General features: G+C 47.0%; 1 protein-coding gene across 1 annotated transcript; it reads right to left on the bottom strand.

Moving 5' to 3' along the window:
- Positions 1-3,682: 3,682 nt before the first annotated feature.
- On the bottom strand, positions 3,683-12,527 carry LOC146789077 (uncharacterized). The gene is made up of 10 exons (XM_085629980.1): positions 12,380-12,527; positions 10,776-12,236; positions 9,895-9,987; positions 9,528-9,632; positions 8,811-8,920; positions 8,433-8,627; positions 7,142-7,304; positions 5,735-5,900; positions 5,150-5,244; positions 3,683-3,768 (listed from the first exon to the last, which is right to left on the bottom strand). The coding sequence occupies exons 1-10, from the start codon at positions 12,525-12,527 to the stop codon at positions 3,683-3,685; spliced, it is 2,622 nt and encodes an 873-aa protein (XP_085486106.1).
- Positions 12,528-23,733: the final 11,206 nt, after the last annotated feature.

Here is a 23,733-nt window from a genome sequence, read left to right as displayed (position 1 = left end):
TGGAGCCCAGGTGGAAGACACCCAAGTTGGTTCTGCTCACTACAAGGACAGCCGTGAAGATCGAGGGCCGCAAGGGCTGGATTCATTCAAGTCATATCAAGAAATTTCATGGACTATCCTCGGATATAGACATTGTGCCCTGCACTCCCTCACAGACTGATTCAAAACTTCCTTTGGTTGAAAAGACTAAAACCGAACTCTATAAAGTAAAATTGAGGCCTAGAACGTCAGACAATTTGATTGTTTAAGTCCTCTCCAAGGTGAAGCGGTTGAATTTGTCTCTGACATGTATCCTCTAGACCTGAATCATGAACAGTCGCGGAAAATGTTGAAACGACAGGCGTATTGTAAATCACTGCGTAGCCATTGCATAGTGACATTAATAATCTTGTTTTCCTTAAGTCTTTTAATAATTACTGCAAGTATATTGTTGCACATATATTACCCTATTGCCAGAAACGTTTACAATGTTACCGCAGAACATTCTTTTAGTGACCTACCGCCGCATGAATTGTCTTATAGACTTGCGCTGCGCAATAACACTTTCATTAGTATGTTACATCATTCCCATCAGACTAGTAATGCCACCAATTGTTGGGTGTGTGGTCGGCTCCCTCCCTATCAGAATTATGAAGGAGTCCTGCCATTCTTTCCACACCCATTTACACATAATGGCTCCTGTGGAGCATGGTTTAGTTTAATCAATTCCATAGACTCAGACACAGCAGTTTACCAAGATCAGTGGGTATGGGGAAACCTGAACCTAGTTTTACTCAAGGTCTGCTACCCTGACAAGGAGGGTCGCCCCAAAAGAACAGGAACTGATCTAGAAAATGAAGTATATGGATTAGGTAATTTTACACCTAATCTCATGATTCTAAATGTCGTATCCGAAGTTGAACTAGTCTTACCCACCATGTCAGTATTCCCAGCGAAGGGTGAATTGTGTGTAAGAAAGGTTGGTTCCATACATATGGGCCATAGTAAATGCACTACTATAGTAGAATTCAGTGATCAAGGCAAATCTTCATTTAGAGCTTCTCGCCACTCCTACTTTATATGTGGTCAGACCGCATATATGCGTCTACCTCTAGATTGGGATGGTACCTGCTACATTGCATTCCTTTTGCCACCTGTTTTCCTAGCTCCTCCTGATTATTACAGAAATATTCATTTAGTACACAACAGAGAGCGGAGAGATCTCCCAATTGTCGATTACACTGAAACAGCATGGGAAAAATACACAGATTTCAATAAAGGCATCTTTCCTTATATAGGTACTGTTACTAATAGTAAACTGATACGTAGATTAACTAGAACCCTTGAAGCAGTAGTGAATGAAACTATTTCCGCCCTAGGCAATTTAACAGAAGAGCAGTCTGCTATGCGGATTGTTGTGCTTCAAAATCGTCTTGTCCTTGACGTCATCCTGGCTGATAGGGGCGGAGCTTGTAGGGTCATCGGATCAAGCTGCTGCGTATTCATACCAGAAAATTCGCCATCAGTATATAAAGCCATAACTCGCCTTCATAAGATTGTAAACCAGATACACCAGAACCCAGGCACTTGGACTTGGTCCAGTTGGTTTTGGAGTGTGATATCAGCCTGGGGATGGAGAGTTCTATCCTTCCTAGGTATTGGCCTTCTCATACTATTCAGTTGCTGTCTATGTCTACAATGTGGACCAGCGATCTGTGGTCTGTGTGCCACATCGTGTATTCCAGCACCAAGATTTCATTCGTCACGGAAGAAGAAAGAAGAACAAATGATGCTATATGAACAGATCAATGGATTAATGAAGATTGATATCTCTTAACGGGCAAGTAGGGGACAAGGAGGGAATGTGGAAATATGGATTTTTCTGGTCAGTTATGTCCCCTATCTTGGACCCCAACGGTTCTATGTGCATGTCACAAGTACATGTATGTTCCCTCCAGTTCCAGTTATGAAGACGCAAATACATGTGCGTCCACCGTCAACATGTCCTCTGTCAGATCCGCCATGAATAGGCCGGATATTCCATTCCTAAATATGAAAGGCCACCGGCTTTATATGGCTCAGTTACTCCATTTTACAGTCTAGGCAAGTAGGCCCTGATTCTGTCATCAAACTCTTCTTGCCTTCTGCCTCTGAAAGCTCCAGTCTGAGCCTGCATCTGTGACCATGAACTTTGTCTCATTCTCTGCGCGGCTCACGAAGCCTGACATCAGCCTATTCTCTGCCAAGAACTGTATTTCACCTTCGAATTATCTGCTTCCCCCTCAGCCGATGCATTCCTGCCTAGTAGTTTAAGTAAACATTCTTCCAGTTACCAAGCAAAAGGCCCGGCTTCTCTGTCCTCATGCAAGTAACTCATAGCCCTGTTACCATGGAATATTTCTACCCCCTCGCATTTAGTGTAGACACTTAGACGCTTGTACACGCACGCACAGTCAGTATAGAATAGATTCTGTCCGAGAGTCCTTCTTTCGTGGATAACATAGTTCTTTAAACATAGGATGTTAGATATGATTTGGGATTAGGTTGACTTGACCCCCCAGACTTCTTGTCTCCACATGTAGAGCTAAATGTCAAGTCCCCTTCACCCCCTAGTTACACGTCAATTACACGTCATGTTGCTGCGCGCGCATCTATGCCAAGTATTATCTTATAGATCCACCTATATGTGACATCATAACCAATTATGTTCCTTTTTACTCCTTATTACACCCATTTTTTGGTTACGCAGATAAATCGTCATTTTCCTTATCAATTGTTACGCCTATTGCATTCGCTTCATTGTAATGTATGATCCATAAAAGTCATTTCATGTCAATAATGTATGTACTTCACTTCCTGAACCTTCGTGGTGACGGAACTTGGAGCAACCGATTATAATCGATCATTGGAATAAAGCCCATTCCGAACCTCTAATACCACGGATTCTGCCTCTCATTTTACTGAGCTATTTTATTATGTTTCTGTATCAAATTAAGTCCCGGTAAAGGAATTTTATTTACCACAGTATAATGCGAGTATTTACCAGTGGATGTATTGTTATGTTATATTTTGCAGCTTAAATAGCTAAAACATGACGGACATCAAAGTATGATTGTGCGTCTATCATTTAAATAGATATGGAAATACACAGTTTTATAACTTCATTTACACGTAAAACACAAAATACATTTGGATAAATACAGATAGAATGTCCCAAAAATAAATACGGATAAATACAGATGGAAATGGTCAAAAAATAAATACCATAAAACCGGGAACCTTAAATATAATGTACAAGCAAAGAACACAAACAGAATGCAACAGTATATACATTAGATCTGTGCCCCTGCATCCTGAGGGGCGTGGAATCGAGGATCTGTCGCTGTACACATCACCAAGCGCTGACTTTCAGGTCCATGCCCTGTTGGAGTGTGAAGGGTAGAAAATATCTGCAAATCAATCAAACTGAAGCATCCTGACAAAAAAGTATTGTGAGCTGTCTGTAAGAATGTCCGACTCCACTGCCGTCTGTAAGTCTGTTCTGGCAATGTCTTCCCTTCAGCTCAGGCTCGACGCGGATATCCAGCCTCAGATTGTGATACTTCTATTTCTGGTTAATAAAGTGCAAATGGCAGCTGGCTCAGGTCTTGTGCGGATGCTTCTGTGGTCAGTAGACCAAGACTTGTCGTGGCAAATGGTAGCCTCACACCTGCAAGTTCTTCACCCTCTCGAATGTCTGCATGACGTGGCTGGTGGGGACGCAGCCCTCCCTCACGATGCTCAGGATCCCTGGAAAGGAAGAAGCACAACAGCATGAGATTGAGAGGGCTTAGAGAGTTCTGAGGTCTGTGAGCAGCAGAGGGAAGGGAAGAGACAAGCATAATGAGCACAGTAGGGATTGGCTCCTCAGCATCCAATGGGTGATGGAGTCCAGGAGGGAACCGCCCTCTCAATGGCATAAATTGACTGGAGAAAGGGTGGGGTCTGCGCCCTCAAGGAGACATTGAATGACTGGGGCAGGGTGGGATATCATGGAAACAACAAACTGCTAAAATACAGACTCGAAATCTTTCACTGCCAAAATATCTACCACAAACAACAATCCCCCTGAAAAAATGTCGACCCACAGTAAACTCACTATCAAGCACTTGGCCAATAAATTCAGACAGGAGATGGAATAGTAAGTTAACTCTGTATTTTAATAATTATGGAGTGAGTCTCACTGGAATTAGGAACTTTTATCTGGTCTAATGCTCTTTAAATAGACATTTGTGTATATTTGTGTATGGTCAATATTTTGTAAATTTGCATGTAAGAATCTGTGATTCTGAGGTCTCTATTTTCAGATGGGACTAGAGTAAGGACCTTCAGGCATTGGGTAACTTGGGCGGGTGGAATTGTCCCTGAGAAAAAACAATGGGTTTGGGAAAAAAATAAAAGATCCCGCCTTGGGGAATATTCTCTTACTGAAGGAGGTTCTGGGTCCATGTGCTAACTAAGTCTGAGTGAATTTGTAAGCACTATTACTAAATTTGATGAATTTGCAGTATGCAATTTGCAACATTTCTTCTTTATTAGAGATGGTTTTGAGCATAAAATGCCTCCGTAAGAGACATTTTTTGCTGATTAAGTCTTCTGCCAGTATCTAACATGACTTTTTAATGTGCGGTATATGCTACCATGAAAATTTCATGCAAGATAAAGGCGAACTGAATTTCACACCGTTCGCGTAATTTTAGCAAAATTTTGTGAAACAAATTATGCAAGATGGTACACCAATAGTGCAGACTAATGATAAAGAGAAATGCTTGTAAAGTTGAAAGTAGGGGTCAGGATTTGGCAGAGGTAAGAAACCTCTGGTGGCATCCCTGCAAACTGAACACGCGCTTGGAGTTTTCCTCAGGGGCTCAATAAAGTGCATCTCTTTGTTACGCATTCATCTTAGCCCCTTTAATGCTTCAGCTGTCCATTCATTCTGGGCTTTGTAAGTCTGTATGCCTTGGACACCAGGAATCCACTGGATCCGGACTGTTTTTTCCCAAATCTCATGGCAGGTGGGAAGGGATGGGGGGTGCAGAGCCCCCTGTTCATATCCAAGGATGCAACTGATCTAGTTTGGGAATAGCAGGGGACAGAGATGAAACAGAAACAAGCATTGTTTAAGACCCACCTTCGTCTATTCTCAGACAGTTCACCACCGTTGAGCCCACCATCTCGTAGGAGTCCCCATCACACAGCACCCCCTCCAGCTTGTGCCGTAGACGCCTGAAACACAGAGCAGAAATACAAAATCACTCATTTAAAGAAATAATCGACAAAGGCTCAGGTGCTAGGGATTAAGGGAAAGCCGGAGGAAGGCAAACATCTACCTGACCTCAAGCTCAACTAGTCAAACACACCTGTGTTTAATGCACCCACATATAGGCTTATGCCAAGCATCTCAAATACCCTAAAACATATGCGTGAGATATCATCAACACCCTTTTCCCTTCTTTCACCTTTCAGTAGCACCATTCTAGTCATATGGTTAAAAAAGCCTAAACTCATTCAAAATAGCTCACCGCCCATCAATACTCCAACACTCTTCCATTCACCTTTCAGAATCTTCAGCTCACGCCCTTCCACAATCCTTGCCCCTGCCCTCAGCTCCTAGCAGCCATCTAGTAACTCTCAAACCCCAGGCACCATCTCTTATGCAGAAGGCCCAATCACAACCTTTTCCTGATTTCAGCCCCTGTTCTGAATGAGTACTCACGAGATGACCATGTCATGGTGGGTGCTGTCACACTCCCCACTGGGATTGGCAGAAGTGATGGCCAGAGGGCCGGTCATGTCGGTCAGGTGGGCAGAGATAGTGTGGTCCGGCACTCGGATCATGATGGAGTCTTTGGTGCCCACAATGTCATAAGCTGGTCCAACTCCTACAGAAGGAGAACATAAAAAAATGAATCAGCAACAAGTCAGGTGTGAGTGATTGAGCATTTGAGTTTGACTGTATTTATTTTCTCAGCATCATGAACAGAGTTGCTGTACAGTGGTGCCTTCATTTGGTTGTGCTTAATCTGAGCAGATGTTTGAATGGTCTAGCCTCAGAACATAAAGAGTTGATGAAGGTCCTTGAAGACGTGATTGCTCTAGTTGTGCAGTGGGCACACATACTCCATTTAGTATGACAGAAGCTCTTCTAAAGCATTTCAAACAGACACGGTCCGTGCAGGAAACAGTGGTGGGGCCACGCTGGGGGGGTTTCCAGGGACGATGCAGAGGGGAAATTAAATAAAAAAATAATTGTCCCTCTGCATGGTCCCTCGATATCCCCCCAACGCGGCCCCACCGCCCCACAGCTGTTACCTGCACGGACTGCGGCTGATTAAAAAACTGTGAAAGGCATGCACACATTTGTTTGTTATATCTTGAGAGGCCATATATATGTAATATGTACATGCAATGGGTACATGAGATGCGGGGTCTGTGTGCTTTAGGGGTGAATGTGCATGTAATACCTGCATGAGATTGAGGTCGCTAAACATTAAAGGGGGGACTGCACCCTAATATGTATATGCAATAGCTGCATGTGATAGGGACCTCTACAGAGAATGGGGGTCACTGGACCCTGATATGCACATGCAATAGCTATATGAGATGGGGATCTGTAAACATCAGGAGGGTGAATGTACATGCAATGCCTGCATGAGATGGGGTTCTGTAGACATCAGGGGGTCCATGTGCATGTGATACCTCCATGAGATGGGGGTCTGTAGATATCAAGGGGTGAACGTGCAGGTAATATCTGCATGAACTGGGGTATGCATATATTAGGGGGGGCTAAATGAACTCTGATATGTACATACAATAGGACCTGAGATGGGGGGTCTGCAGACATTAAGGGGTGAATAGACCCTGATCTGTACATACATTAGCTACATGAGATGGTGGTCTATAGACATTGGGGGGGTGAAGTAATTCCTGCAAGAGATGGGGGTCGGTACACATGGGGGGGTGAATAAAGCATGATCTAGACAAGCAGCATATACATGAAGTGAGCACACCCCTGAATTTCCGCAGGCACAATTTCTGGCATTTGTAGCCCTCACCCCTCTAGCCTCCCCAGCCCACCTTTCTTTGACAAAGAAACAGCCCATGCAGAAGAGGTCACACGTACCCATCCTCTTCAGCCACTCCCCCTTCTGGACAATGCAACTGATACCCCCAGGGTAGACGCTCCCCATGAAGTCCCACAACAGGGGGCTGAACGGGGGTCTCACGGCCCGCAGCTGGTCCAGGTGGGAGATGCAGATACAGATGGGCTTCTCCAGGGGTCGGTCCTGCAGTGGATGGAAGAGAGGGAAGTAATGAATGGTTTAGAGAGAGATGGGGGAGGGCAGGGCCTTCAGACATTATGTGCAGGATGACGTGATACCTAAGTGACCTTAGACCCAATCACACCACCTCTGTAAATAAACTAAATGTCTCTAGTGCTAGCCAACAGATTGTACAAGTTAAAAGCCTGTATGGCCTTCTAATGACACTTACACCGTGACTCCTGATGTATGATGATTTATGTTGAACACGAGTTGTCTTTTGGCATTGTGACTGTTCTAAATATGTATCAATAATGTCAGATATTGATGCAAATTCCTGAGGTCTGGAAATCTGTTGATTTCCATACCCGTCACATTACCCACTGGACTGTCAATGTTATTGTTCCTTTTTACTGCATGTTTAAATAAATACAATCCTTTCCATTTGTAAGTACCACACAGCTCTAATTGTAGTTCTGTGTTTATATACTTATGTTGTTTGGTAGGGACCTATGTCTCGCAATACACTATTACCCTCGGTCCCTCTTGACACACAGGGTTGCCTTGTTCTTTGTTACTCTCTTTCTAATGTCCTATAGCAGACAGACACTGGCCACAGAGTTCAATGCAATGGAATCTGCACAGTCTGAGAATGCAGACTCACTGTGTAATCTGGGGCATTAGTATCTTTCTTGTGCATGTGATAGCATCTCGCTGGGATCTTCTGCCCCTAAAGCAGGGTTCTCTCCTGCGACTATGTGTGGACTGGAGCCCACACTTCCCTTATCACCCCCATCTCGCACTCTCCCCCAAAGTATGACAAGCTACCCTTTAACCTGGCTGCTTTTCTTTTTTTTTTTTTAAGTTTTGGAGTTGGAACTTTCGAGGCAGATATTACCATGAAAACCCTCACCTGCAGAATGGTTTTACCCTGTAATTTCCATGTCAATATATCCAACTGTACATACTCCAGGCTGGTATCACCACGGTAATCACACAGAATGGTTTTACCCTGACGTTTCCATGACAATGTCCCCGCCCACAGGGTGACTTCTAACTGTTCTAGTAAAAGGCATCCCTTATTCTTGAATGACAGAGCATCTGTCTCGGCCTCGGGTAAATTCCGCCGGAAGTTTACTCCTCGGTGCTCACCTTGATGGTGTAAATCTTCTGGATGGCCTCGGGGTGTTTGCAGGAGGCTGCCAGAGCGTAGACAGTGTCTGTGGGGACCCCGCACACCCCACCCTGGTCCAGCAGGGCAGCGATGGTCCTTAGACTGCTGGTGCGATAGGAATCGGGGCACACGCAGGAGTCCGACGCCTCAACTTTCTCCTCTGACTTCGTTTCCTAAAAGTGCAAAGAGCAGACAAGGGGTGAGACAGCGCCACCTACAGCTGTCCTTGAGCAGCACATGCACATCCCAAAGTTAGAGAACTAAGATGGACTGGTTATTTGAGAGACACATTTATCGAACTGAGTGTTAATTTAAGAATAGTTATCGTAACATATTGCATGTACTTATCACTGTACCTTGAAGAGAGGTGGTCCCATGGGAATAAGATCCTTGCTGAAAATGCAGTTTCCAAGAGATGCCGCCGCTCCGTAGATACAGACGACACTGAAGACGGACAATACTGTGACTGAAAAAACACACAAAGACGGGAAAATTAGACTTTAAGTTTAATATTATCAACAAAAAAAGAGGCGCGTGCTGATCACGTTGATGTTAAACCAAGACAGGGGTTCCTTCAGGAGGGATTTAAAAAAGGTAAATGCCACCCAAGACGATAAAATATAAACATAAAACATAGATTAATTTTTCACTCTACTTCGGTCTGTATGAAATTAAGTGTGGTAATGCATTTAAACTGGTACATGAACCCCTGTCTTGGTTTATACTTAATTGCCCTGGTTCCTAGGGTTATGGGGCTCACCCCAACTCTTCGTATTATAACAAGGAGATGTTAAGGCAAAAGTGGAGAGACAGATAAAAAACACTAAGAAATGTGGAGGTCTGGCAGAGAACCAGACACATGTCAGGGTTGTAACTGACTCCATTCGAGCCAGGCTTGTCAGGCACACTCCAGTCCTTTCTACAGACCACTTCCCTTTAGCCCCCAACACATTACAGGTGGACTCGGGATGGCACTTGATAGAAATTGCCTGTTTATCATGAATTAACCCTTTGGAGATCACTGACATGCATTAACACACAAGAGGAACCCACAGTGGAAGATGTCCACTTACTCTCGAGCGCGAGGGGCAGACATTCCAAGGTGAAGAGCAGGAAACAGACCATCACCGTCTCCATCAGCAGGGCGAGCAGCACCAGCACCACGTTGGCATAGGCGACTGTGGAACAAGCAGAACAGGATGGCGTCAGATGTCGGAAATGACATATTTCAGAGGTCAGTGGGGGTCACAGTTGCTCAAGTCTTTAGATGAGGACACTACGATGCCCCAGAACTATGGACCTATGGTGCATATGGACCATCGAGTGACAGACACCGGCCCGAGCCCACTACAGCCGGAAGCAGCTGCTGTCTGTCAGGGCACCTGGGCCTCAAGTATTCAACAGAGGGATGACTTGACATCGGTATCCGGAGAGACTTACCCAAGGACATCAGGAAGACATTGATGACCAGGAAGGTGACGGCACCAACAGTGAATGCACCATAACTGGCGACGTGGATATTCAGCAGGGGACCTGGAGAGGGAAGAGAAGGAGGAGCAGAGGGTTAGTCATGGATGAAACAGAACATAGGAAGGAGCTCTTCCTTCAAAGGCAGGAGATGGCTAGGAGTAGAGACAAGGGATGAAGGAGGACCATATACTGTCCAACACCTCACTTATCTAACAGCCAATCATGGTGCTAGATATTGGCTTCTGATGATGTGTAAAACTGTATCTTCCACCTCATCCTAAACAGGTGCGCCCTGATTTGGTGAAACACACTTCTCGAAACACCTAATCCCAGTTTAAGTTGTTTTCTCGCATGTGTCAGAAAACAAGGGATAATTTAATTCTGGTAAATATGCCCCCGGGTACAAGAAATGAGCAGTTATTTGAACAAAAGTGATAATAACTATTGGTTCTTCCCACAACTGGATTATCAACAATAGTTTATCCAGATCCATTAATAGTTCCATAAGTCATTAGTCCGCTCCTAGTGACCACCAGCTGCACTCCTCTTCCACCCTTTGCCCTCCACCTGGCAGCCATCACATATGATCCCTACCAGGTACTTCTTCAGGTCACTGCTTAAAAGGACCCCCAGTCAGAAAAAGAACTGCATGTGACATCATCAAGAAACTATCTGCATGCATGGCTACTCCAAATAAAACTAATAACCAAAAATATACGTCACCCCCACTGCCCCTACTGGTATGCCTTAGAATCTAAACCACACAGAAGCTTCATGACACTGGATCCATAGGACTTTTCGGCAAACATTTTGCACATTGTAAAGAATAAGATTAAGAGATCACAAGTTACCTGCAAGTCGTAGCCACGCCCATGTGGCCCATACAGCAGCATAACAGAATGGTAGGACCGACCCAAATCTTCGACCTCTCTGGACCACGATCCTGCAGACGTACAACTGGAAGAGAGCGCCAGGGATCAGCACCCAAGGGATGGAGAGGTGGGCTCTGGTAGGGTCATCGAGGGACCCCTGGATGGCAGAGAGTGAGGCCAAGCCATTGCAGATGAAGAAGAGGGCATCAGGGAGCTGGCATCTGGTAGTGCTGACCTCCTGGCCCTCCTTAGACCTGCTGGTGACGCACTTCAGGCACAGCAGCAAGTCCTGGAGCATAGCCGATGACATCACTTGGGGTCCAGTAGAGATCAACGACTTGTCAGCGATGGAGTTAATGAGGCTGGCAAAAGTGGCGTAGAGGGAGGTGGCTGTGTAAATGCTGCAGACCACTCCGAAGAAGATATGGGATCCCTGGAGTGGAATCTGTTGGATGGTGGAGACAGTGAGGAGGAGGAAGCATGAATTCTGCAGCACCTCCAGGAGGTCTCTGTTGAGGGACATCAGGCAGAGGAGGCAAGCAGCGACCAGAAAGAACCAGCCCCCCACCATGCCCGCTCGGCTCTTGTCCACATTGTCCCCCGAGAGGAGCACCGTGAGGATGAACTCTTCCCAGGACATCAGCAACCAGAACAGGCTGTGGAGTCCAAGCTTGGTGGTGTGGTAGACGTCTTCTCTCAAGTAACTGTAGTAGCTGGCGCAGAGCTGGGACAGCGCATTGATGCTGACCCAGATGGCACCAATGTAGAAGGTCTTCATGTACCCAAAGGAATAAAAGGCAAAGATGAGCGAGGCCACAGCGTCAGCGATGTGTCCCAAGGCCATGGGCTCAGCGTACTTGGAGTTCTTCTTGGTCTCCTCCCCGATGCCACTGGAAGAGGTGCTGTTGGCCGAGCCCAGAAGCAAGACGCTGAACATGGGGTTCCCGAAGCCTGGAAGGACATTCCTCTGGGTCAGGCCCTTCAGGAGCAGGGCAGTGGCACCATAGAACCCAAACAACACAATGAGCAGCTCCAGGGTCCCCGAGACTACCAGCGCCCACTGTCCGAAGAGCCCCACTGCCTCGAAGACCAGTGTGAGGGTGATGGCGCCAAACACGGAGGGCATGACGTAGTTAACGGTGGCCGAGCAGAAGGAGAGGATGAAGGCGACGGCGGTGTATGCCACCAGCCCTGCTACTGCGCTCTCGCTGACCGGAAGAGGGGAGGCAGCCATGATGGTCTGGCTATTAGAAATGTTCAGGGTTTGTGTGGTGTTGTGGATGGTGGGATACGCTCCCAGGACGACACGTGTAGCCCCATAGCTGCTCCAGAGGGCGGCGAATGCCACAAAGGCGGTGCTCCCCAGGTGATCGTACTTCCGGAAGCACAGGAAGCCAGCAATGAGTTGTGTCAGTCCTCCAATCAGGATGAGATGGACCCCTGCAAGAGATAACACAGGAATTGTCAACACGGGTGTGTGTTTCTGTGTGCGCGAGTGTGTACCCCCTCCCTCCAAGTGTCCTATACATGTTATCCCAGCGCCACCTGTAACCCTTTGTGTGATCTGTGGCTGCCACACTCACCTGCCAGGATGTTCTCCACCCCTTCAGCGTTCACTTTGGTGTGGAAGGAAAAGAAGTTCTGTAGGGCCACCAGGAAGGCGCTGATGACGTTGGCGAGGAAGCCCATGACCGATGGTTCACTGTAGTACACAGAGGCGAAGCCTTCCATGGTGAGTGGTAGACCTGGGGGAGGGGAGAGAGGTCAATAGATAAGAAATTAGCCACAGGTGAGAGTGGGACAGGAGGTGAGAGGGGCAGGAGGTAAGAATGAGATGGAAGACGGGTAGCTGGGAAAGACTCAGATTAGATTGGTGCACGAGGTTAGATGGGGAACAGGAGGTGAGACAGGAGCCAGAGGCCTAATATCAGACAGAGGTGAGAGGGGAAGAGGATGTGAGAGTGGGACAGTGAGTGAGATGGAAGTCGTGAGAGTGGGACAGTGAGTGAGATGGAAGTCGTGAGAGTGGGACAGTGAGTGAGATGGAAGTCGTGAGAGTGGGACAGTGGGTGAGATGAAAGACATGTGAGTGGGAAAGTAGGTGAGATGGAGGAGACATTTGAGAGTGGGACAGAGAGTGAGATGGAAGAGACATGCCAGAGTGGGACAGTGAGTGAGATGGAAGAGACGTGAGAGTAGGACAGTGGGTGAGATGGAAGACAAATGAGAGTGGGACAGTAGGTGAGATTGAAGGCATTTGAGAGAGGGACAGTGGGTGAGACGGAAGACAAGCGAGAGTGGGACAGTGAGTGAGATGGAAGGCGTGAGAGTGGGACAGTGAGTGAGATGGAAGGCAGGTTAGAAAGGGGCATTGGGTGAGATGGAAGACATGTGAGAGTGGGACAGTGAGTGTGATGGAAAACGTGAGAGTGGGACAGTGAGTAAGATGGAAGACGTGAGTGGGACAGAAGGTGAGATGGAAGACACATGAGAGTGGGACAGTGGGTGAGATGAGAGAGACATGAGCGAGACAGTGTGTGTGATCAAAGACTCTTGGAGGAGTGGGACAGTGGGCAAAATTCGAGCCAGAATTCAGATAGGAACCGGGTGTGGGGGGGGGAGGGACAGGTAGTAAAATGAGAACAGACACTGAAGTCGGTGCAGGGGATGAGATGGGGCTGGGCAGTGAAACTAAGACTAGGGCAGGAGATAAAATGGAGCTTAGAGGTGAGAACAGGAGCTGAAATTTGGTGAAAGTTTACGAGGTGAGACCAGTTAAAGTTAAATGTGAACCAGAGGTGAGATGCACAGAGAGACGGGCAGGTGGAGATCGGACAGGTGTAAAGTGAGAGCCAGGCAGACTGTCGATCAGTGTAAGGCGCCACACTGTGCAGTGTGGAGAGACAAGGACAGGTTGCTCACACTAAACGGTGTAGGCGTGGACAGGTTGTTCACAAGAGGAAAGTATCACAGAGGGACGAAAGTTTGTACATACCGAGGGACGGGAGCTCTGTTTTCCGTCACGGGCCGCGCCTCCGCTTTCTTTGAGGGACCCTTGGGTGAGGGTCGTCTAGCTTCCTGTATCCGAGGGACTCTCCTTGAGGATATGGTCTGGAAAGACGCCCTGTGACGACCGGTCCTATTTCTGAGGTGTACTCTGTGAGGGACGGTCTTGTCCCTGAAGACTCGTTGTGAGGGTCGTTTTTGTTTGGGGTGCTGCGAGGGTCGTTCTTGTTTGGGGGTGCTTTGTGAGGGTCGTTCTTCTCTCTGAGGAGTGCTCTGTGAGGGTAATTCTTGTCGCCAAGGGGTGCGCTGTGAAGGCCGGTCTTGTCTCCGAAGAGTCCGCTGTGAGAGTCGTTCTTGTTTGGGGGTGCTGTGAGGGTCGTTCTTGTTTGGGGGTGCTCTGTGAGGTCCTGACCCCTCAGACAGCAGCTGCTCCTCTTCTGCTTGTTCTCCGCTCGGGCAGGTTTTATACAGTCTGAGGAGGGAGGGGCTGGTGGAGGTGGTGGGGGGGGGGGGGGGAGCCCTGGAAGGTGTGTCTCTCCATCCTCCCCGTCACCTCACCCTGTCCCTCCTCCGAGCTCCTCCCACTCCAGGAGGCTCGAGAACGACCCGAAACTTTTATTTATCTTGAAACAAAGTTTAAAATACAGAGATTTCTCTTCCTAGGACAAAGGTCCCCGAAGACAGAGTGGAATGTAATAAAATAAAACTAGGGGTACATAAGGTAGAGCTCGAGAGATTAATTCATATTTAGTTTGAGAAATGTATATTTAGAAGTTATTTTTGTAATAAAGATGATGGTGGTTATTAATATTATTATATCCAAGGCAGGTCTGGGCGACGAGACGCAGTTCCCACAAGGACAAAGTCCGCGCGTGGATTGTCCCCCGCACGCGCTGCCGCGAGCAGGGGTTTCCTCGTGAATACTCGTGGCAGCGCCGTAAGGAAGTGAGTCTGATTGTGAGAGAGGGAGTGAAAGAGAAGCTGGCTCATCCTTTCACAAGAAGCTCCCAGTGGTGACTTCACGGCTCAAGCAGAGGACCCACGCCCAGAATCAGACTTGTGCAGTATCATGGTGGTGGCACCAGGGCTGGGTGTTGTACTGAGACCTTCGACCTGATCACTCATTCACAAGGGGGTAATTGTGGTGACTTAAGGGTGCAGGGAGTGAACCCTCCCCAGGAGGACACCTTCTGCAATCAGATCAGAGTGGCTGTACCAGGAGGGCAGGGAGTGGTACAGGGTCTGGTGCCTGGGTCACACATTCAGAAGGAGCTCACTGTGGTGACTTAGGGGGTGGACCCCCCCCCCCCCCTCCAAGGAACAAACTTGTACAATGAGATCAGAGAGGTTACACCAGGAGGGCAGGGAGTGGTACAGGGACCAGTGCTTTTTTTTTTTACAGAGTTTTATTTAGCGCGAACTTGACGAGCACCAGTTGCGTTACATTTTTGTTAGGCGGGGGAGATTAAGTGATTTGCCCAGAATCACAGAAATTGAGCGTCCTTGCCAAGACTCGATTAGAGGTCGACAGCCCTTGCTGTTAGGCCAACTCCTCTCCTGCTTGGGTCACACGTTCACAAGGAGCTTCACTGGTGCCCTCAGGTGTGTGGGAAGTGGTGCCCAGGTATGTCCTTCACAAGAAGCTGAGTGTGGTGACATCACGAGTGGGGGAAGTAGTGCCCAGGTATGTTGTTAACGAAGTGCACTGTGTGTGAAACTCGCAGTGTAGAGAGAGAGGTGCAGGACCCAGCTATGCCTTTCACAAGGAGCTCAGCTCACTCTGGTGACATCAGGAGTGCAGAGAGAGGTGCAGGACCCAGCTATGCCTTTCACAAGGAGCTCAGCTCACTCTGGTGACATCAGGAGTGCAGAGAGAGGTGCAGGACCCAGCTATGCCTTTCACAAGGAGCTCAGCTCACTCTGGTGACATCAGCAGTGCAGAGAGAGGTGAAGGACCCAGCTATGCCTTTCACAAGGCGCTCAGCTTACTCTGGTGACATCAGGAGTGCAGAGAGTGGTGCAGGGCCTTGGTATGCCTATCAAAGGAGCTCATATGGTTCTACCGGGGTTGAGGCGGTGATACAGGTCCTAGACATGTCTTTCACAAAGAGGTCTGTGTGGTGACAGCATGGGACACAGGGAGTGGTGCAGGGCCCACGAATGTCTTTGACAAGCAGCTCCATATGGTGAGACCAAGGGTGCGGGGAGTGGTGCAGGCCCAGGTATGTCCACGATAAGCAGCTCCATATGGTGAGACCAAGGGTGCGGGGAGTGGTGCAGGGTAGGCCTGGGCAAAAATTTCGTTCCGTTCGCGGAAATTGCGATAATTTGACATTTTTGCGTTCCGCGGAGAGCGCGAAAATGTCAAAAATTCCGGTTTCCGCAGCTTGGCGATAATTTGTTTCTTGCTCGCGCTGTAAAATAATACATTCTCGCGCGCGCGCGATCGCCTTACCTGAATCCCTGCGTTCGCCGACAAGTTTTCTTGATCCGGTCGCGTTCTCCATGAGATGTTGTATTGTTTTTAGCCATTTGCGCTGTCTCGCGACAGTTCGCGCCCGCAGTGACGTCATGCGTCGCACGATCACGTCTTTCTTCTCGCGATCATGCACCGCGAGAACAACTCAAAACAAGATGGCCGCGCCCGCAAGCAACCACATGGGTAAGTTGGCGACCCGCAACCATGCAGAAAATCTCGCGAACATGCCGGAAAAAAACTTCCGCATCTTCGCGATATTTCTGCTTGTTTGCGATAATTTTAAACATTCTCGCGATAATTTGCGAAGGTTAATTCCGCAAATTCCGCCCACCCCTAGTGCAGGGCCACGAATGCCTTTCACAATAGTGAGACCAAGAGTGCAGGGAGTGGTGCAGGGCCTTGGTACGCCTATCTAAGGAGCTCATATGGTTCCACCGAGGATGAGGAGGTGATACAGGTCCTGGGCATAACTTTACAAAGAGGTCTGTGTGGTGACAGCAAGGGACACAGGGAGTGGTGCAGGGCGCATGAATGTCTTTCACAAGCAGCTCCATGTGGTGAAACAAGGGGTTCGGGGAGTGGTGGAGGCCTGGGTATGTCCTTGCTAAAGACCTCCATGTGCTGTGAAAAAAAGGGAAGCCGGAGTGGTGCTGGAGTAGGTTACGTCTTTCACAAGGAACTCCATGTGGTGAACAAAGGGGTGCAAGGAGTAGGGCAAGACCTTGTCATGCCTTTCACAAAGAGCTGCATGAGGTAACATCAGGAGTCAAAGCACTGGTGAAGTCCCACATGTGTGTTTCACAAGGAGCTCCATGTGGTGACATTCAATTTGAGGGAAGTACTGGAGGTACAAAGAACTCTGTATGATGAAACTAAGGGGCACGGGACTTGTGCACTGCCCAGCAATGTCTTTCACAAGGAGCTCCATGTGTCACACCAGAGCTAGAAACAGTGACATCAGGAGTGCAGGGGCTGGGCCACGACCAGGCATGTGTTTCACAAAGAGCTCCATGTGTCACACCAGAGCTAGATACGGTGACATCAGGAGTGCAGGGACTGGGCCACGTCCAGGTATGTGTTAGACAAAGAGCTCCATGTGTCGCACCAGAGCTAGAAGTGGTGACACCAGGAGTGCAAGGAGTGGGCCACATCCAGGTACGTGTTTCACAAAGAGCCCCATGTGTTACACCAGAGCTAGGCATAGTGACATCAGGAGTGCAGGGACTGGGCCACGGTCAGGTATGTGTTGCACAAGGACCTCCATATGTCACACAAGAGCAAGATACGGGGACATCTGGAGTGCAGGGACCGGGCCACAGCCAGGTATGTGTTTCACAAGGAGCTCCATGTGTCACACCAGAGCTAGATACGGGGACATCTGGAGTGCAGGGACTGGGCCACAGCCAGGTATGTGTTTCACAAGGAGCTCCACGTGTCGCACCAGAGCTAGATACGGGGACATCTGGAGTGCAGTGACTGGGCCACGGGCAGGTGTGTGTTTCACAAGGAGCTCCATGTGTCACACCAGAGCTAGATACGGGGACATCAGGAGTGCAGGGACTGGGCCACGGGCAGGTATGTGTTGCACAAGGAGCTCCATGTGTCACACCAGAGCTTGATACGGGGACATCTGCAGTGCAGGGACCGGGCCACAGCCAGGTGTGTGTTTCACAAGGAGCTCCATGTGTCACACCGGAGCTAGATATGGTGACACCAGGAGTGCAGGGACGGGCCACGGCCAGGTGTGTTTCACTCATAGAGCTCCATACTGTGACCTCTGGAGTATAGGGGGGCATGGCCTCGTACAGTTCCCTCAACAAGATCACTCTGGGTGTCCCTCCTTTCCATTCTAAATCTCCTGATTTTATCACAAATATGCAATAGATTTTTACTGTAAAAAAATTCGCCCCTTTCTTAGGGTTCATGTGAGGTGAGATCTCCGAAGCAGAGGGGCGCAGACGGGAAGATGGGGCTCACTCCGGGAATTCCCCATAACTTTCAGCTCCCTTTGGGAAGTTCCATCTCTTCTGGGGGCGGAGGGGTGTTGAAGTAGCACGGGACTGACATCTCGGCTCCTCAGGGGACCCTACTCAAGGCCTTTGTTTCGGGACAGAAAAGACTCCGTCAATTAACATAAGACCTCTTCATTTAATTATTTGAAAAGAGGGGGCACGTCATTGCCGACGTCAGTGCGCTTAAATATCTGGTAGCGTATAATAATTACAAGCAAGATAGACTGCCGAAAGATAAGAAAAGACAAAGCGATATTTGTAAGTAGCTCCTTACGAGAGTTATTGTTATAGCGGGGCAGCCCCTCTCTCCACCCCCCTTAGACACAGCTCATACCCTTCTGACCCCCCTCTCCTCCTACCACCGGTCTGCAGAATACAACAGGTTCAGAGGGGGCTTTCAGTCAAAACTAGCAGCACGTCTGTTAGAGACAGTCTCAAGGATAGAAGAGACTTTTTATTTATTTTTTGCGATGAGGTGGCACTCACAGATGATGAAGATTTGAATGAGGAATACGACGACCTGATACACTCACCTAAACAAACAAAGAGATTACTGGATCAACAAGGTACAATTCGGCGAAATCCCGAAACTGAAGGAGCTTCACAGGAGAAGACTCCTCTTATACAACCTACCTGGCAATCGGGGGGAGCGGAGTCCCAATTACAGGATCCAGATCAAGGCGCTAAGGATGTTACTTTGGACCTAATATACAAGAGCATCATGGCCCATCGGGCTGAGACTAAGGCTGAAAGTAGCCGCACTCAAAGTGCAGTTCGAAAACTACAGAACACTATGCGACGGATGGTCAAGTCAGTGAATGAACTTACTAATCGGGTGACTGAGACAGAGGAACGAATATCGAGTACTGAAGATATCATTACCAAGCAGCAAACCGCGATAGAGACTTTACAGGCCACTCGAGAGGATATCGAATGGAAGATGACGGATCTGGAAAATCGCGCGCGACGCAATAACCTGCGCGTCCTTGGAATTCCAGAGATGAAAGAAGGGAAAGATGCCCGAAAGTTCATCATCGAGACTTTCACCGAAGCATTCCCAGAATTAGCCGAATGGCAGTGGGAGAAGGAGATCACCAGGGCGCACAGATATCCATTTGTTCTTCGTAAGACCCGCGGGGAATTAACACCCTTGGCAGGTTCTAAAGTGTTTCCACGAGCAATTCTAATTTGTGTAAATAATTTTGTTTTGAGAGAAGCACTATACGATTTGGCTCGCCCTGATAAACGACGCAAGGGGTCAGGGTGTGATTTTTTTGTTAGGCCGGACTACTGTTCAGCTACCGTGACCTTAAGATGGCAATTTCGACAATTATTTCAGCCATTCCAAGCTAAGGGTGCGCAGGTATTCCTTTTGAATCCTGCCAAACTCAAGGTGATTTATAAAAGTCAGGTTAAATATTTCACTTCTGAGGTACAAGCCCAAGCATATTTGAAGACCATCGCTTAATGTAGGGTGGATAACAGGCTTAGTAATATGCTACTTAAGTAGAAATAGACAACATATAATGTAATGTAATGAGAGGGTAGCAGTCTGACAGATTCTCTGCCGAGGTGGATCCTGCACACTCACATCACTAAGGACTATGTCCTTTTGCTCACAATGGGGTGTTGATCTAGGGAGGGGGTGGGAGGGGGAGGAAGGGAGGGAGACCTCGGGTTGGGGTCAGTGGGGGGTCAGGGTGGGATGGTTAAAAAAGGGAAAACAGGGACCACGGGTATAATTTTGATTGACTGTGTGAAAATAATGCAGGATAGGTGGCAGACTATTTTTTCTAGAACTAGAGTAGATGGTAGTTAGAAAGTTAAGAATAGGTACACTAAATGTGAGAGGCTTGAATGCTTTAAATAAAAGGCAACGTGTTGCCCGGGAATTGCAGTGGCTTAATTGTGATATCATTGCATTGCAAGAGACACACCTTGCATGGTCTAAGCGAAAGTACTTAAGCGAGCTTGGGTATAATGTGCTGGTGTGTACTAAACAGTCGATTACATTGCGGGGGGTTGCTATTTTGGCTAAGAGAAATCTAATTGAAGGCGGACGAGCTTTAGAGGATAATGCTGGAAGGTGGGCAATCACTGAATGTAAAGTAGGAGCTTTCAAATGTACTGTCTGCTCCATCTATGGATCTAATTTCGATGAGGCAGCAGTCTTAGAATATTTGAATGTTGAATTAGCAACCTGGACCGCTCCTGTTATTCTTTGTGGTGATTTGAATATTAATCTCCACTCTGGTACAATAGGCAGTGATCAATATAGGTATGTAGGTAGGAAACCAAAGGTGTATAGGGCGTTAAGCTCATTGGTGAAAGCACATGGACTAACTGATGCTTGGGCCTATCTTAGAAAAACTGAGCCCGGTTATACTTTTTATTTGGCTCCCCACCAAAAATTATTTCGCCTAGATTATTTTTTAGTTACACATAACCTGCTTTATGACGCACAAATTCAGGTCTATCCCCGAGCAACATCTGATCATGGGCCAGTTGTGCTGTCCATCCGGGCTTTATTTCCACCCTGCAAACCCCGGGATTTTTCTTTTGACCGCAAGCTGTTGTTGGACGTTAAATTTCAAGAACATATGAATGAGTGGATTTGTGAGTTTTTTAATTTAAACAGGGGAAGCACAGGTGTTGGGATAGTTTGGGATACGTTTAAAGCAGCCTTCAGGGGGGAGGTGTTCAGCTATGGTTTGTATGCTCAAAAACAGATGCGAAAAATGCTAGAGGAGCTTTACCAGGATTTAGGTACCGCTGAAGAGCTTTTGACACAAGACATTGCACATAACAGGGATACTTATAATACATCAGCCGCAGTGACGCGAGGTAAGGCCAAGGTTAACAACTATTGGAGTAAGGAAGCAGCAAAGACTTTTGAGGTCAAGAGACAGGTGTTGTATGAATACGGGGAGGCTAGTGGGAGGTGTCTAGCCCAGAGAATGAGGAACAGGGAAACTGCTCAGCGAATTAAAAGTATGAAAAATGACGCTGGGCATTATGTAGAAACCGAGAGTGGTATTTTAGAAGTCTTTAGAGGATTCTATGCTAGCTTATATGCTGCAGAAGAATATGATAGTAATAGTGCTTTGTCCTTTCTCGGACAAAACCTTGGGCCGAAACTGGATCAAGGACTGGCAGATATACTGGAGACCCCCATAGAGATGTTTGAACTAGAAGCGGCTCTTAAAGCGTTGCCAGTGGGCAAGGCTTCGGGTCCTGATAAACTTCCGCTTGAAGTATATAAATCTTTTTTCCAAGTTTTAAAACAGGATATGTTAGTTACATTCCGAAAGGCTCAGCAAGGGGAGTATCCTATAACATGGGGGGAGGCGAGTATAGCAGTGTTTAGGAAAAAGGAAAAACCGGCAGACTTACCAGGCTCATACCGACCAATTTCATTATTAAATACAGACGGGAAACTATATTCTAAGATCTTAGCTACCAGATTATCAGAAGTGATCACCCCTCTGGTTTCTATTTATCAGCACGGGTTTATCCCAAAGCGTGGTACAACCGATCATGTTAATCGGGTGATCACTATAATTGATCATGCAAAGGTGTCGGGGGACCCACTTAGTCTTATATTATTGGACGCAGAGAAGGCCTTCGACCAAGTATCGTGGGCCTTCTTATGGGACTTGCTGAAATTACAGGGATTCGGGCCAAACTTTATTAAATCAATACAGGTACTTTATCAACAACCTAGTGCACGGATTAATGTAATGGGTCATCAATCCGCTCCGGTATTAATACAACGAGGAACTAGGCAGGGATGTCCATGCTCTCCACTACTGTTTGCTTTGTATATAGATCCTTTTTTAAGAATGATTGAGCTGAGCAGTAGGGTACCTCCAGTTAGGATACAAACACAGCAGTACCGTGTATTGGCGTATGCTGATGATGTCGCTGTGCTCTCACCAAGACCGTCTATGGCTATGAATGAAATCGAAAAGCTTGCAAAGAGATATGGATCGGTATCGGGATATAAATTAAATGCTGCCAAGACTCAAATACTGTGTATAAATATCAAGTCTTTTGCCGATCCACGAGTCTTAGAAGAGGTTTCTTATTTGGGAGTACAGATTTGTGCTGGGGCTTTGGCTACGGTTGAGGCCAACTGGCAGAAGCTGATGCAGGGGGTTCGTAAACAATTGGACCAGTTTGAATGTTTACATTTGACTCTTGTCGGCAGATGTAATATTTTGAAAACGATGGTATTACCTAAGGTGTTGTATCTTTATAGATGTCTACCATTAGAGATTAGTTCTGTACGTATTTCACAATTGCAAGCAATATGTATGAGATTTATGTGGTCTCAGGGGAAAGAGCGACGGGCTAAGAAATATATGATGCTGCCTAGAGCAGTGGGTGGTTGGGCAGTCCCTGATTTCCTTTTGTATTATTATGTTTGTATGTTGCAGCGAATGAATATTTTATTAATTGGCCAGGGACCGGTGGAGTATGCACTACAACCTTCTATATACTCTTTGCTTCTAGGGACTGATGCTAAGAACTGTCTTTTTATTAACATAGACTGGAACTACTACAAACGTACAAGGTTTAAGGTGATAGCTGCCGCATATAAGGTTTGGAAAGTAATAAGGAAGCTATATAATATTCAAAATGTGTCTTTCTATACCCCTTTAATTGCATCGGTATTGCATCCCAATATATGTTGGGATTATATAGTAGTTAACTGGCGTTTAAGAGGCTTAACAAAAGTGGGGGATGTTTATACACCAGATGGGCTAAAATCTTTCTCCCAATTGAAGAAACAATACCTGTTACCCACTGCGCATTTTTTTAAGTATTTACAGTTGCGTGAGTATCTTGCTAAATTGAAAACTGTGATTGTGTCTAACCCCCTTATTGAGGCAAATAAAAAGTGTTCCCGTATAGGAGTATTATATAATATAATTATCGAGACAATGCCTAACGACCTGGAAACTCATCGTATGAGGTGGGAAGAAAGACTGGAGTGCTCTGAAATACCGTTGGAACTATCGATTGAACTGGCGTGCCGTCTATTTATGTCGGCTAATCTTAAGGCACAACACTATAAGACTCTGTTCTATCTTTATCGAACGCCCGATAAAATCGCAAAGTGGGGAGGAGATCCTGATGGAAAGTGTTTTAGGTGTAATACTTTACACGCTGATGTAGTACATATCTTTGCCACTTGTGTTAAACTATCGGAAGTGCTCAGATATATAAATGGGTTCTTATCCGAGATTCTAGGTGTCACTATACAAGTGTCAATCAGTGAGATCTTACTGGGTATAGATGTAGATGGAGTACGTACAGACTCTGGTAAGGAAGTCAGGTACCTGATATTTATGGCAGCCGCAGTGTTAAGGATTTGTATTGCCTCAGTGTGGTTACAAAGTGAAGCCCCCCCATTTGAGATGTGGAGAACTCGCTT

Source organism: Triturus cristatus, chromosome 10 (assembly GCF_964204655.1).
Source record: "Triturus cristatus chromosome 10, aTriCri1.1, whole genome shotgun sequence".
NCBI lineage: Eukaryota > Metazoa > Chordata > Amphibia > Caudata > Salamandridae > Triturus > Triturus cristatus.
The sequence above is the reverse complement of the archived record's forward strand: the minus strand, read 5'-3'. Positions and strand labels throughout refer to the sequence as shown.

Coding starts and splice junctions, on each gene's coding strand:
- LOC146789077 (XM_085629980.1), bottom strand. CDS start 12,527: ATGGAAGGCTTCGCCTCTGTGTACTACAGTGAACCATCGGTCATGGGC. Junction 9,988..10,775: donor GGCGTGGCTACGACTTGCAG/GTAACTTGTGAT, acceptor TTCCCTCTCCAG/GTCCCCTGCTGAATATCCAC. Junction 8,921..9,527: donor TCTGCCCCTCGCGCTCGAGA/GTAAGTGGACAT, acceptor GTGTTTTTTCAG/TCACAGTATTGTCCGTCTTC.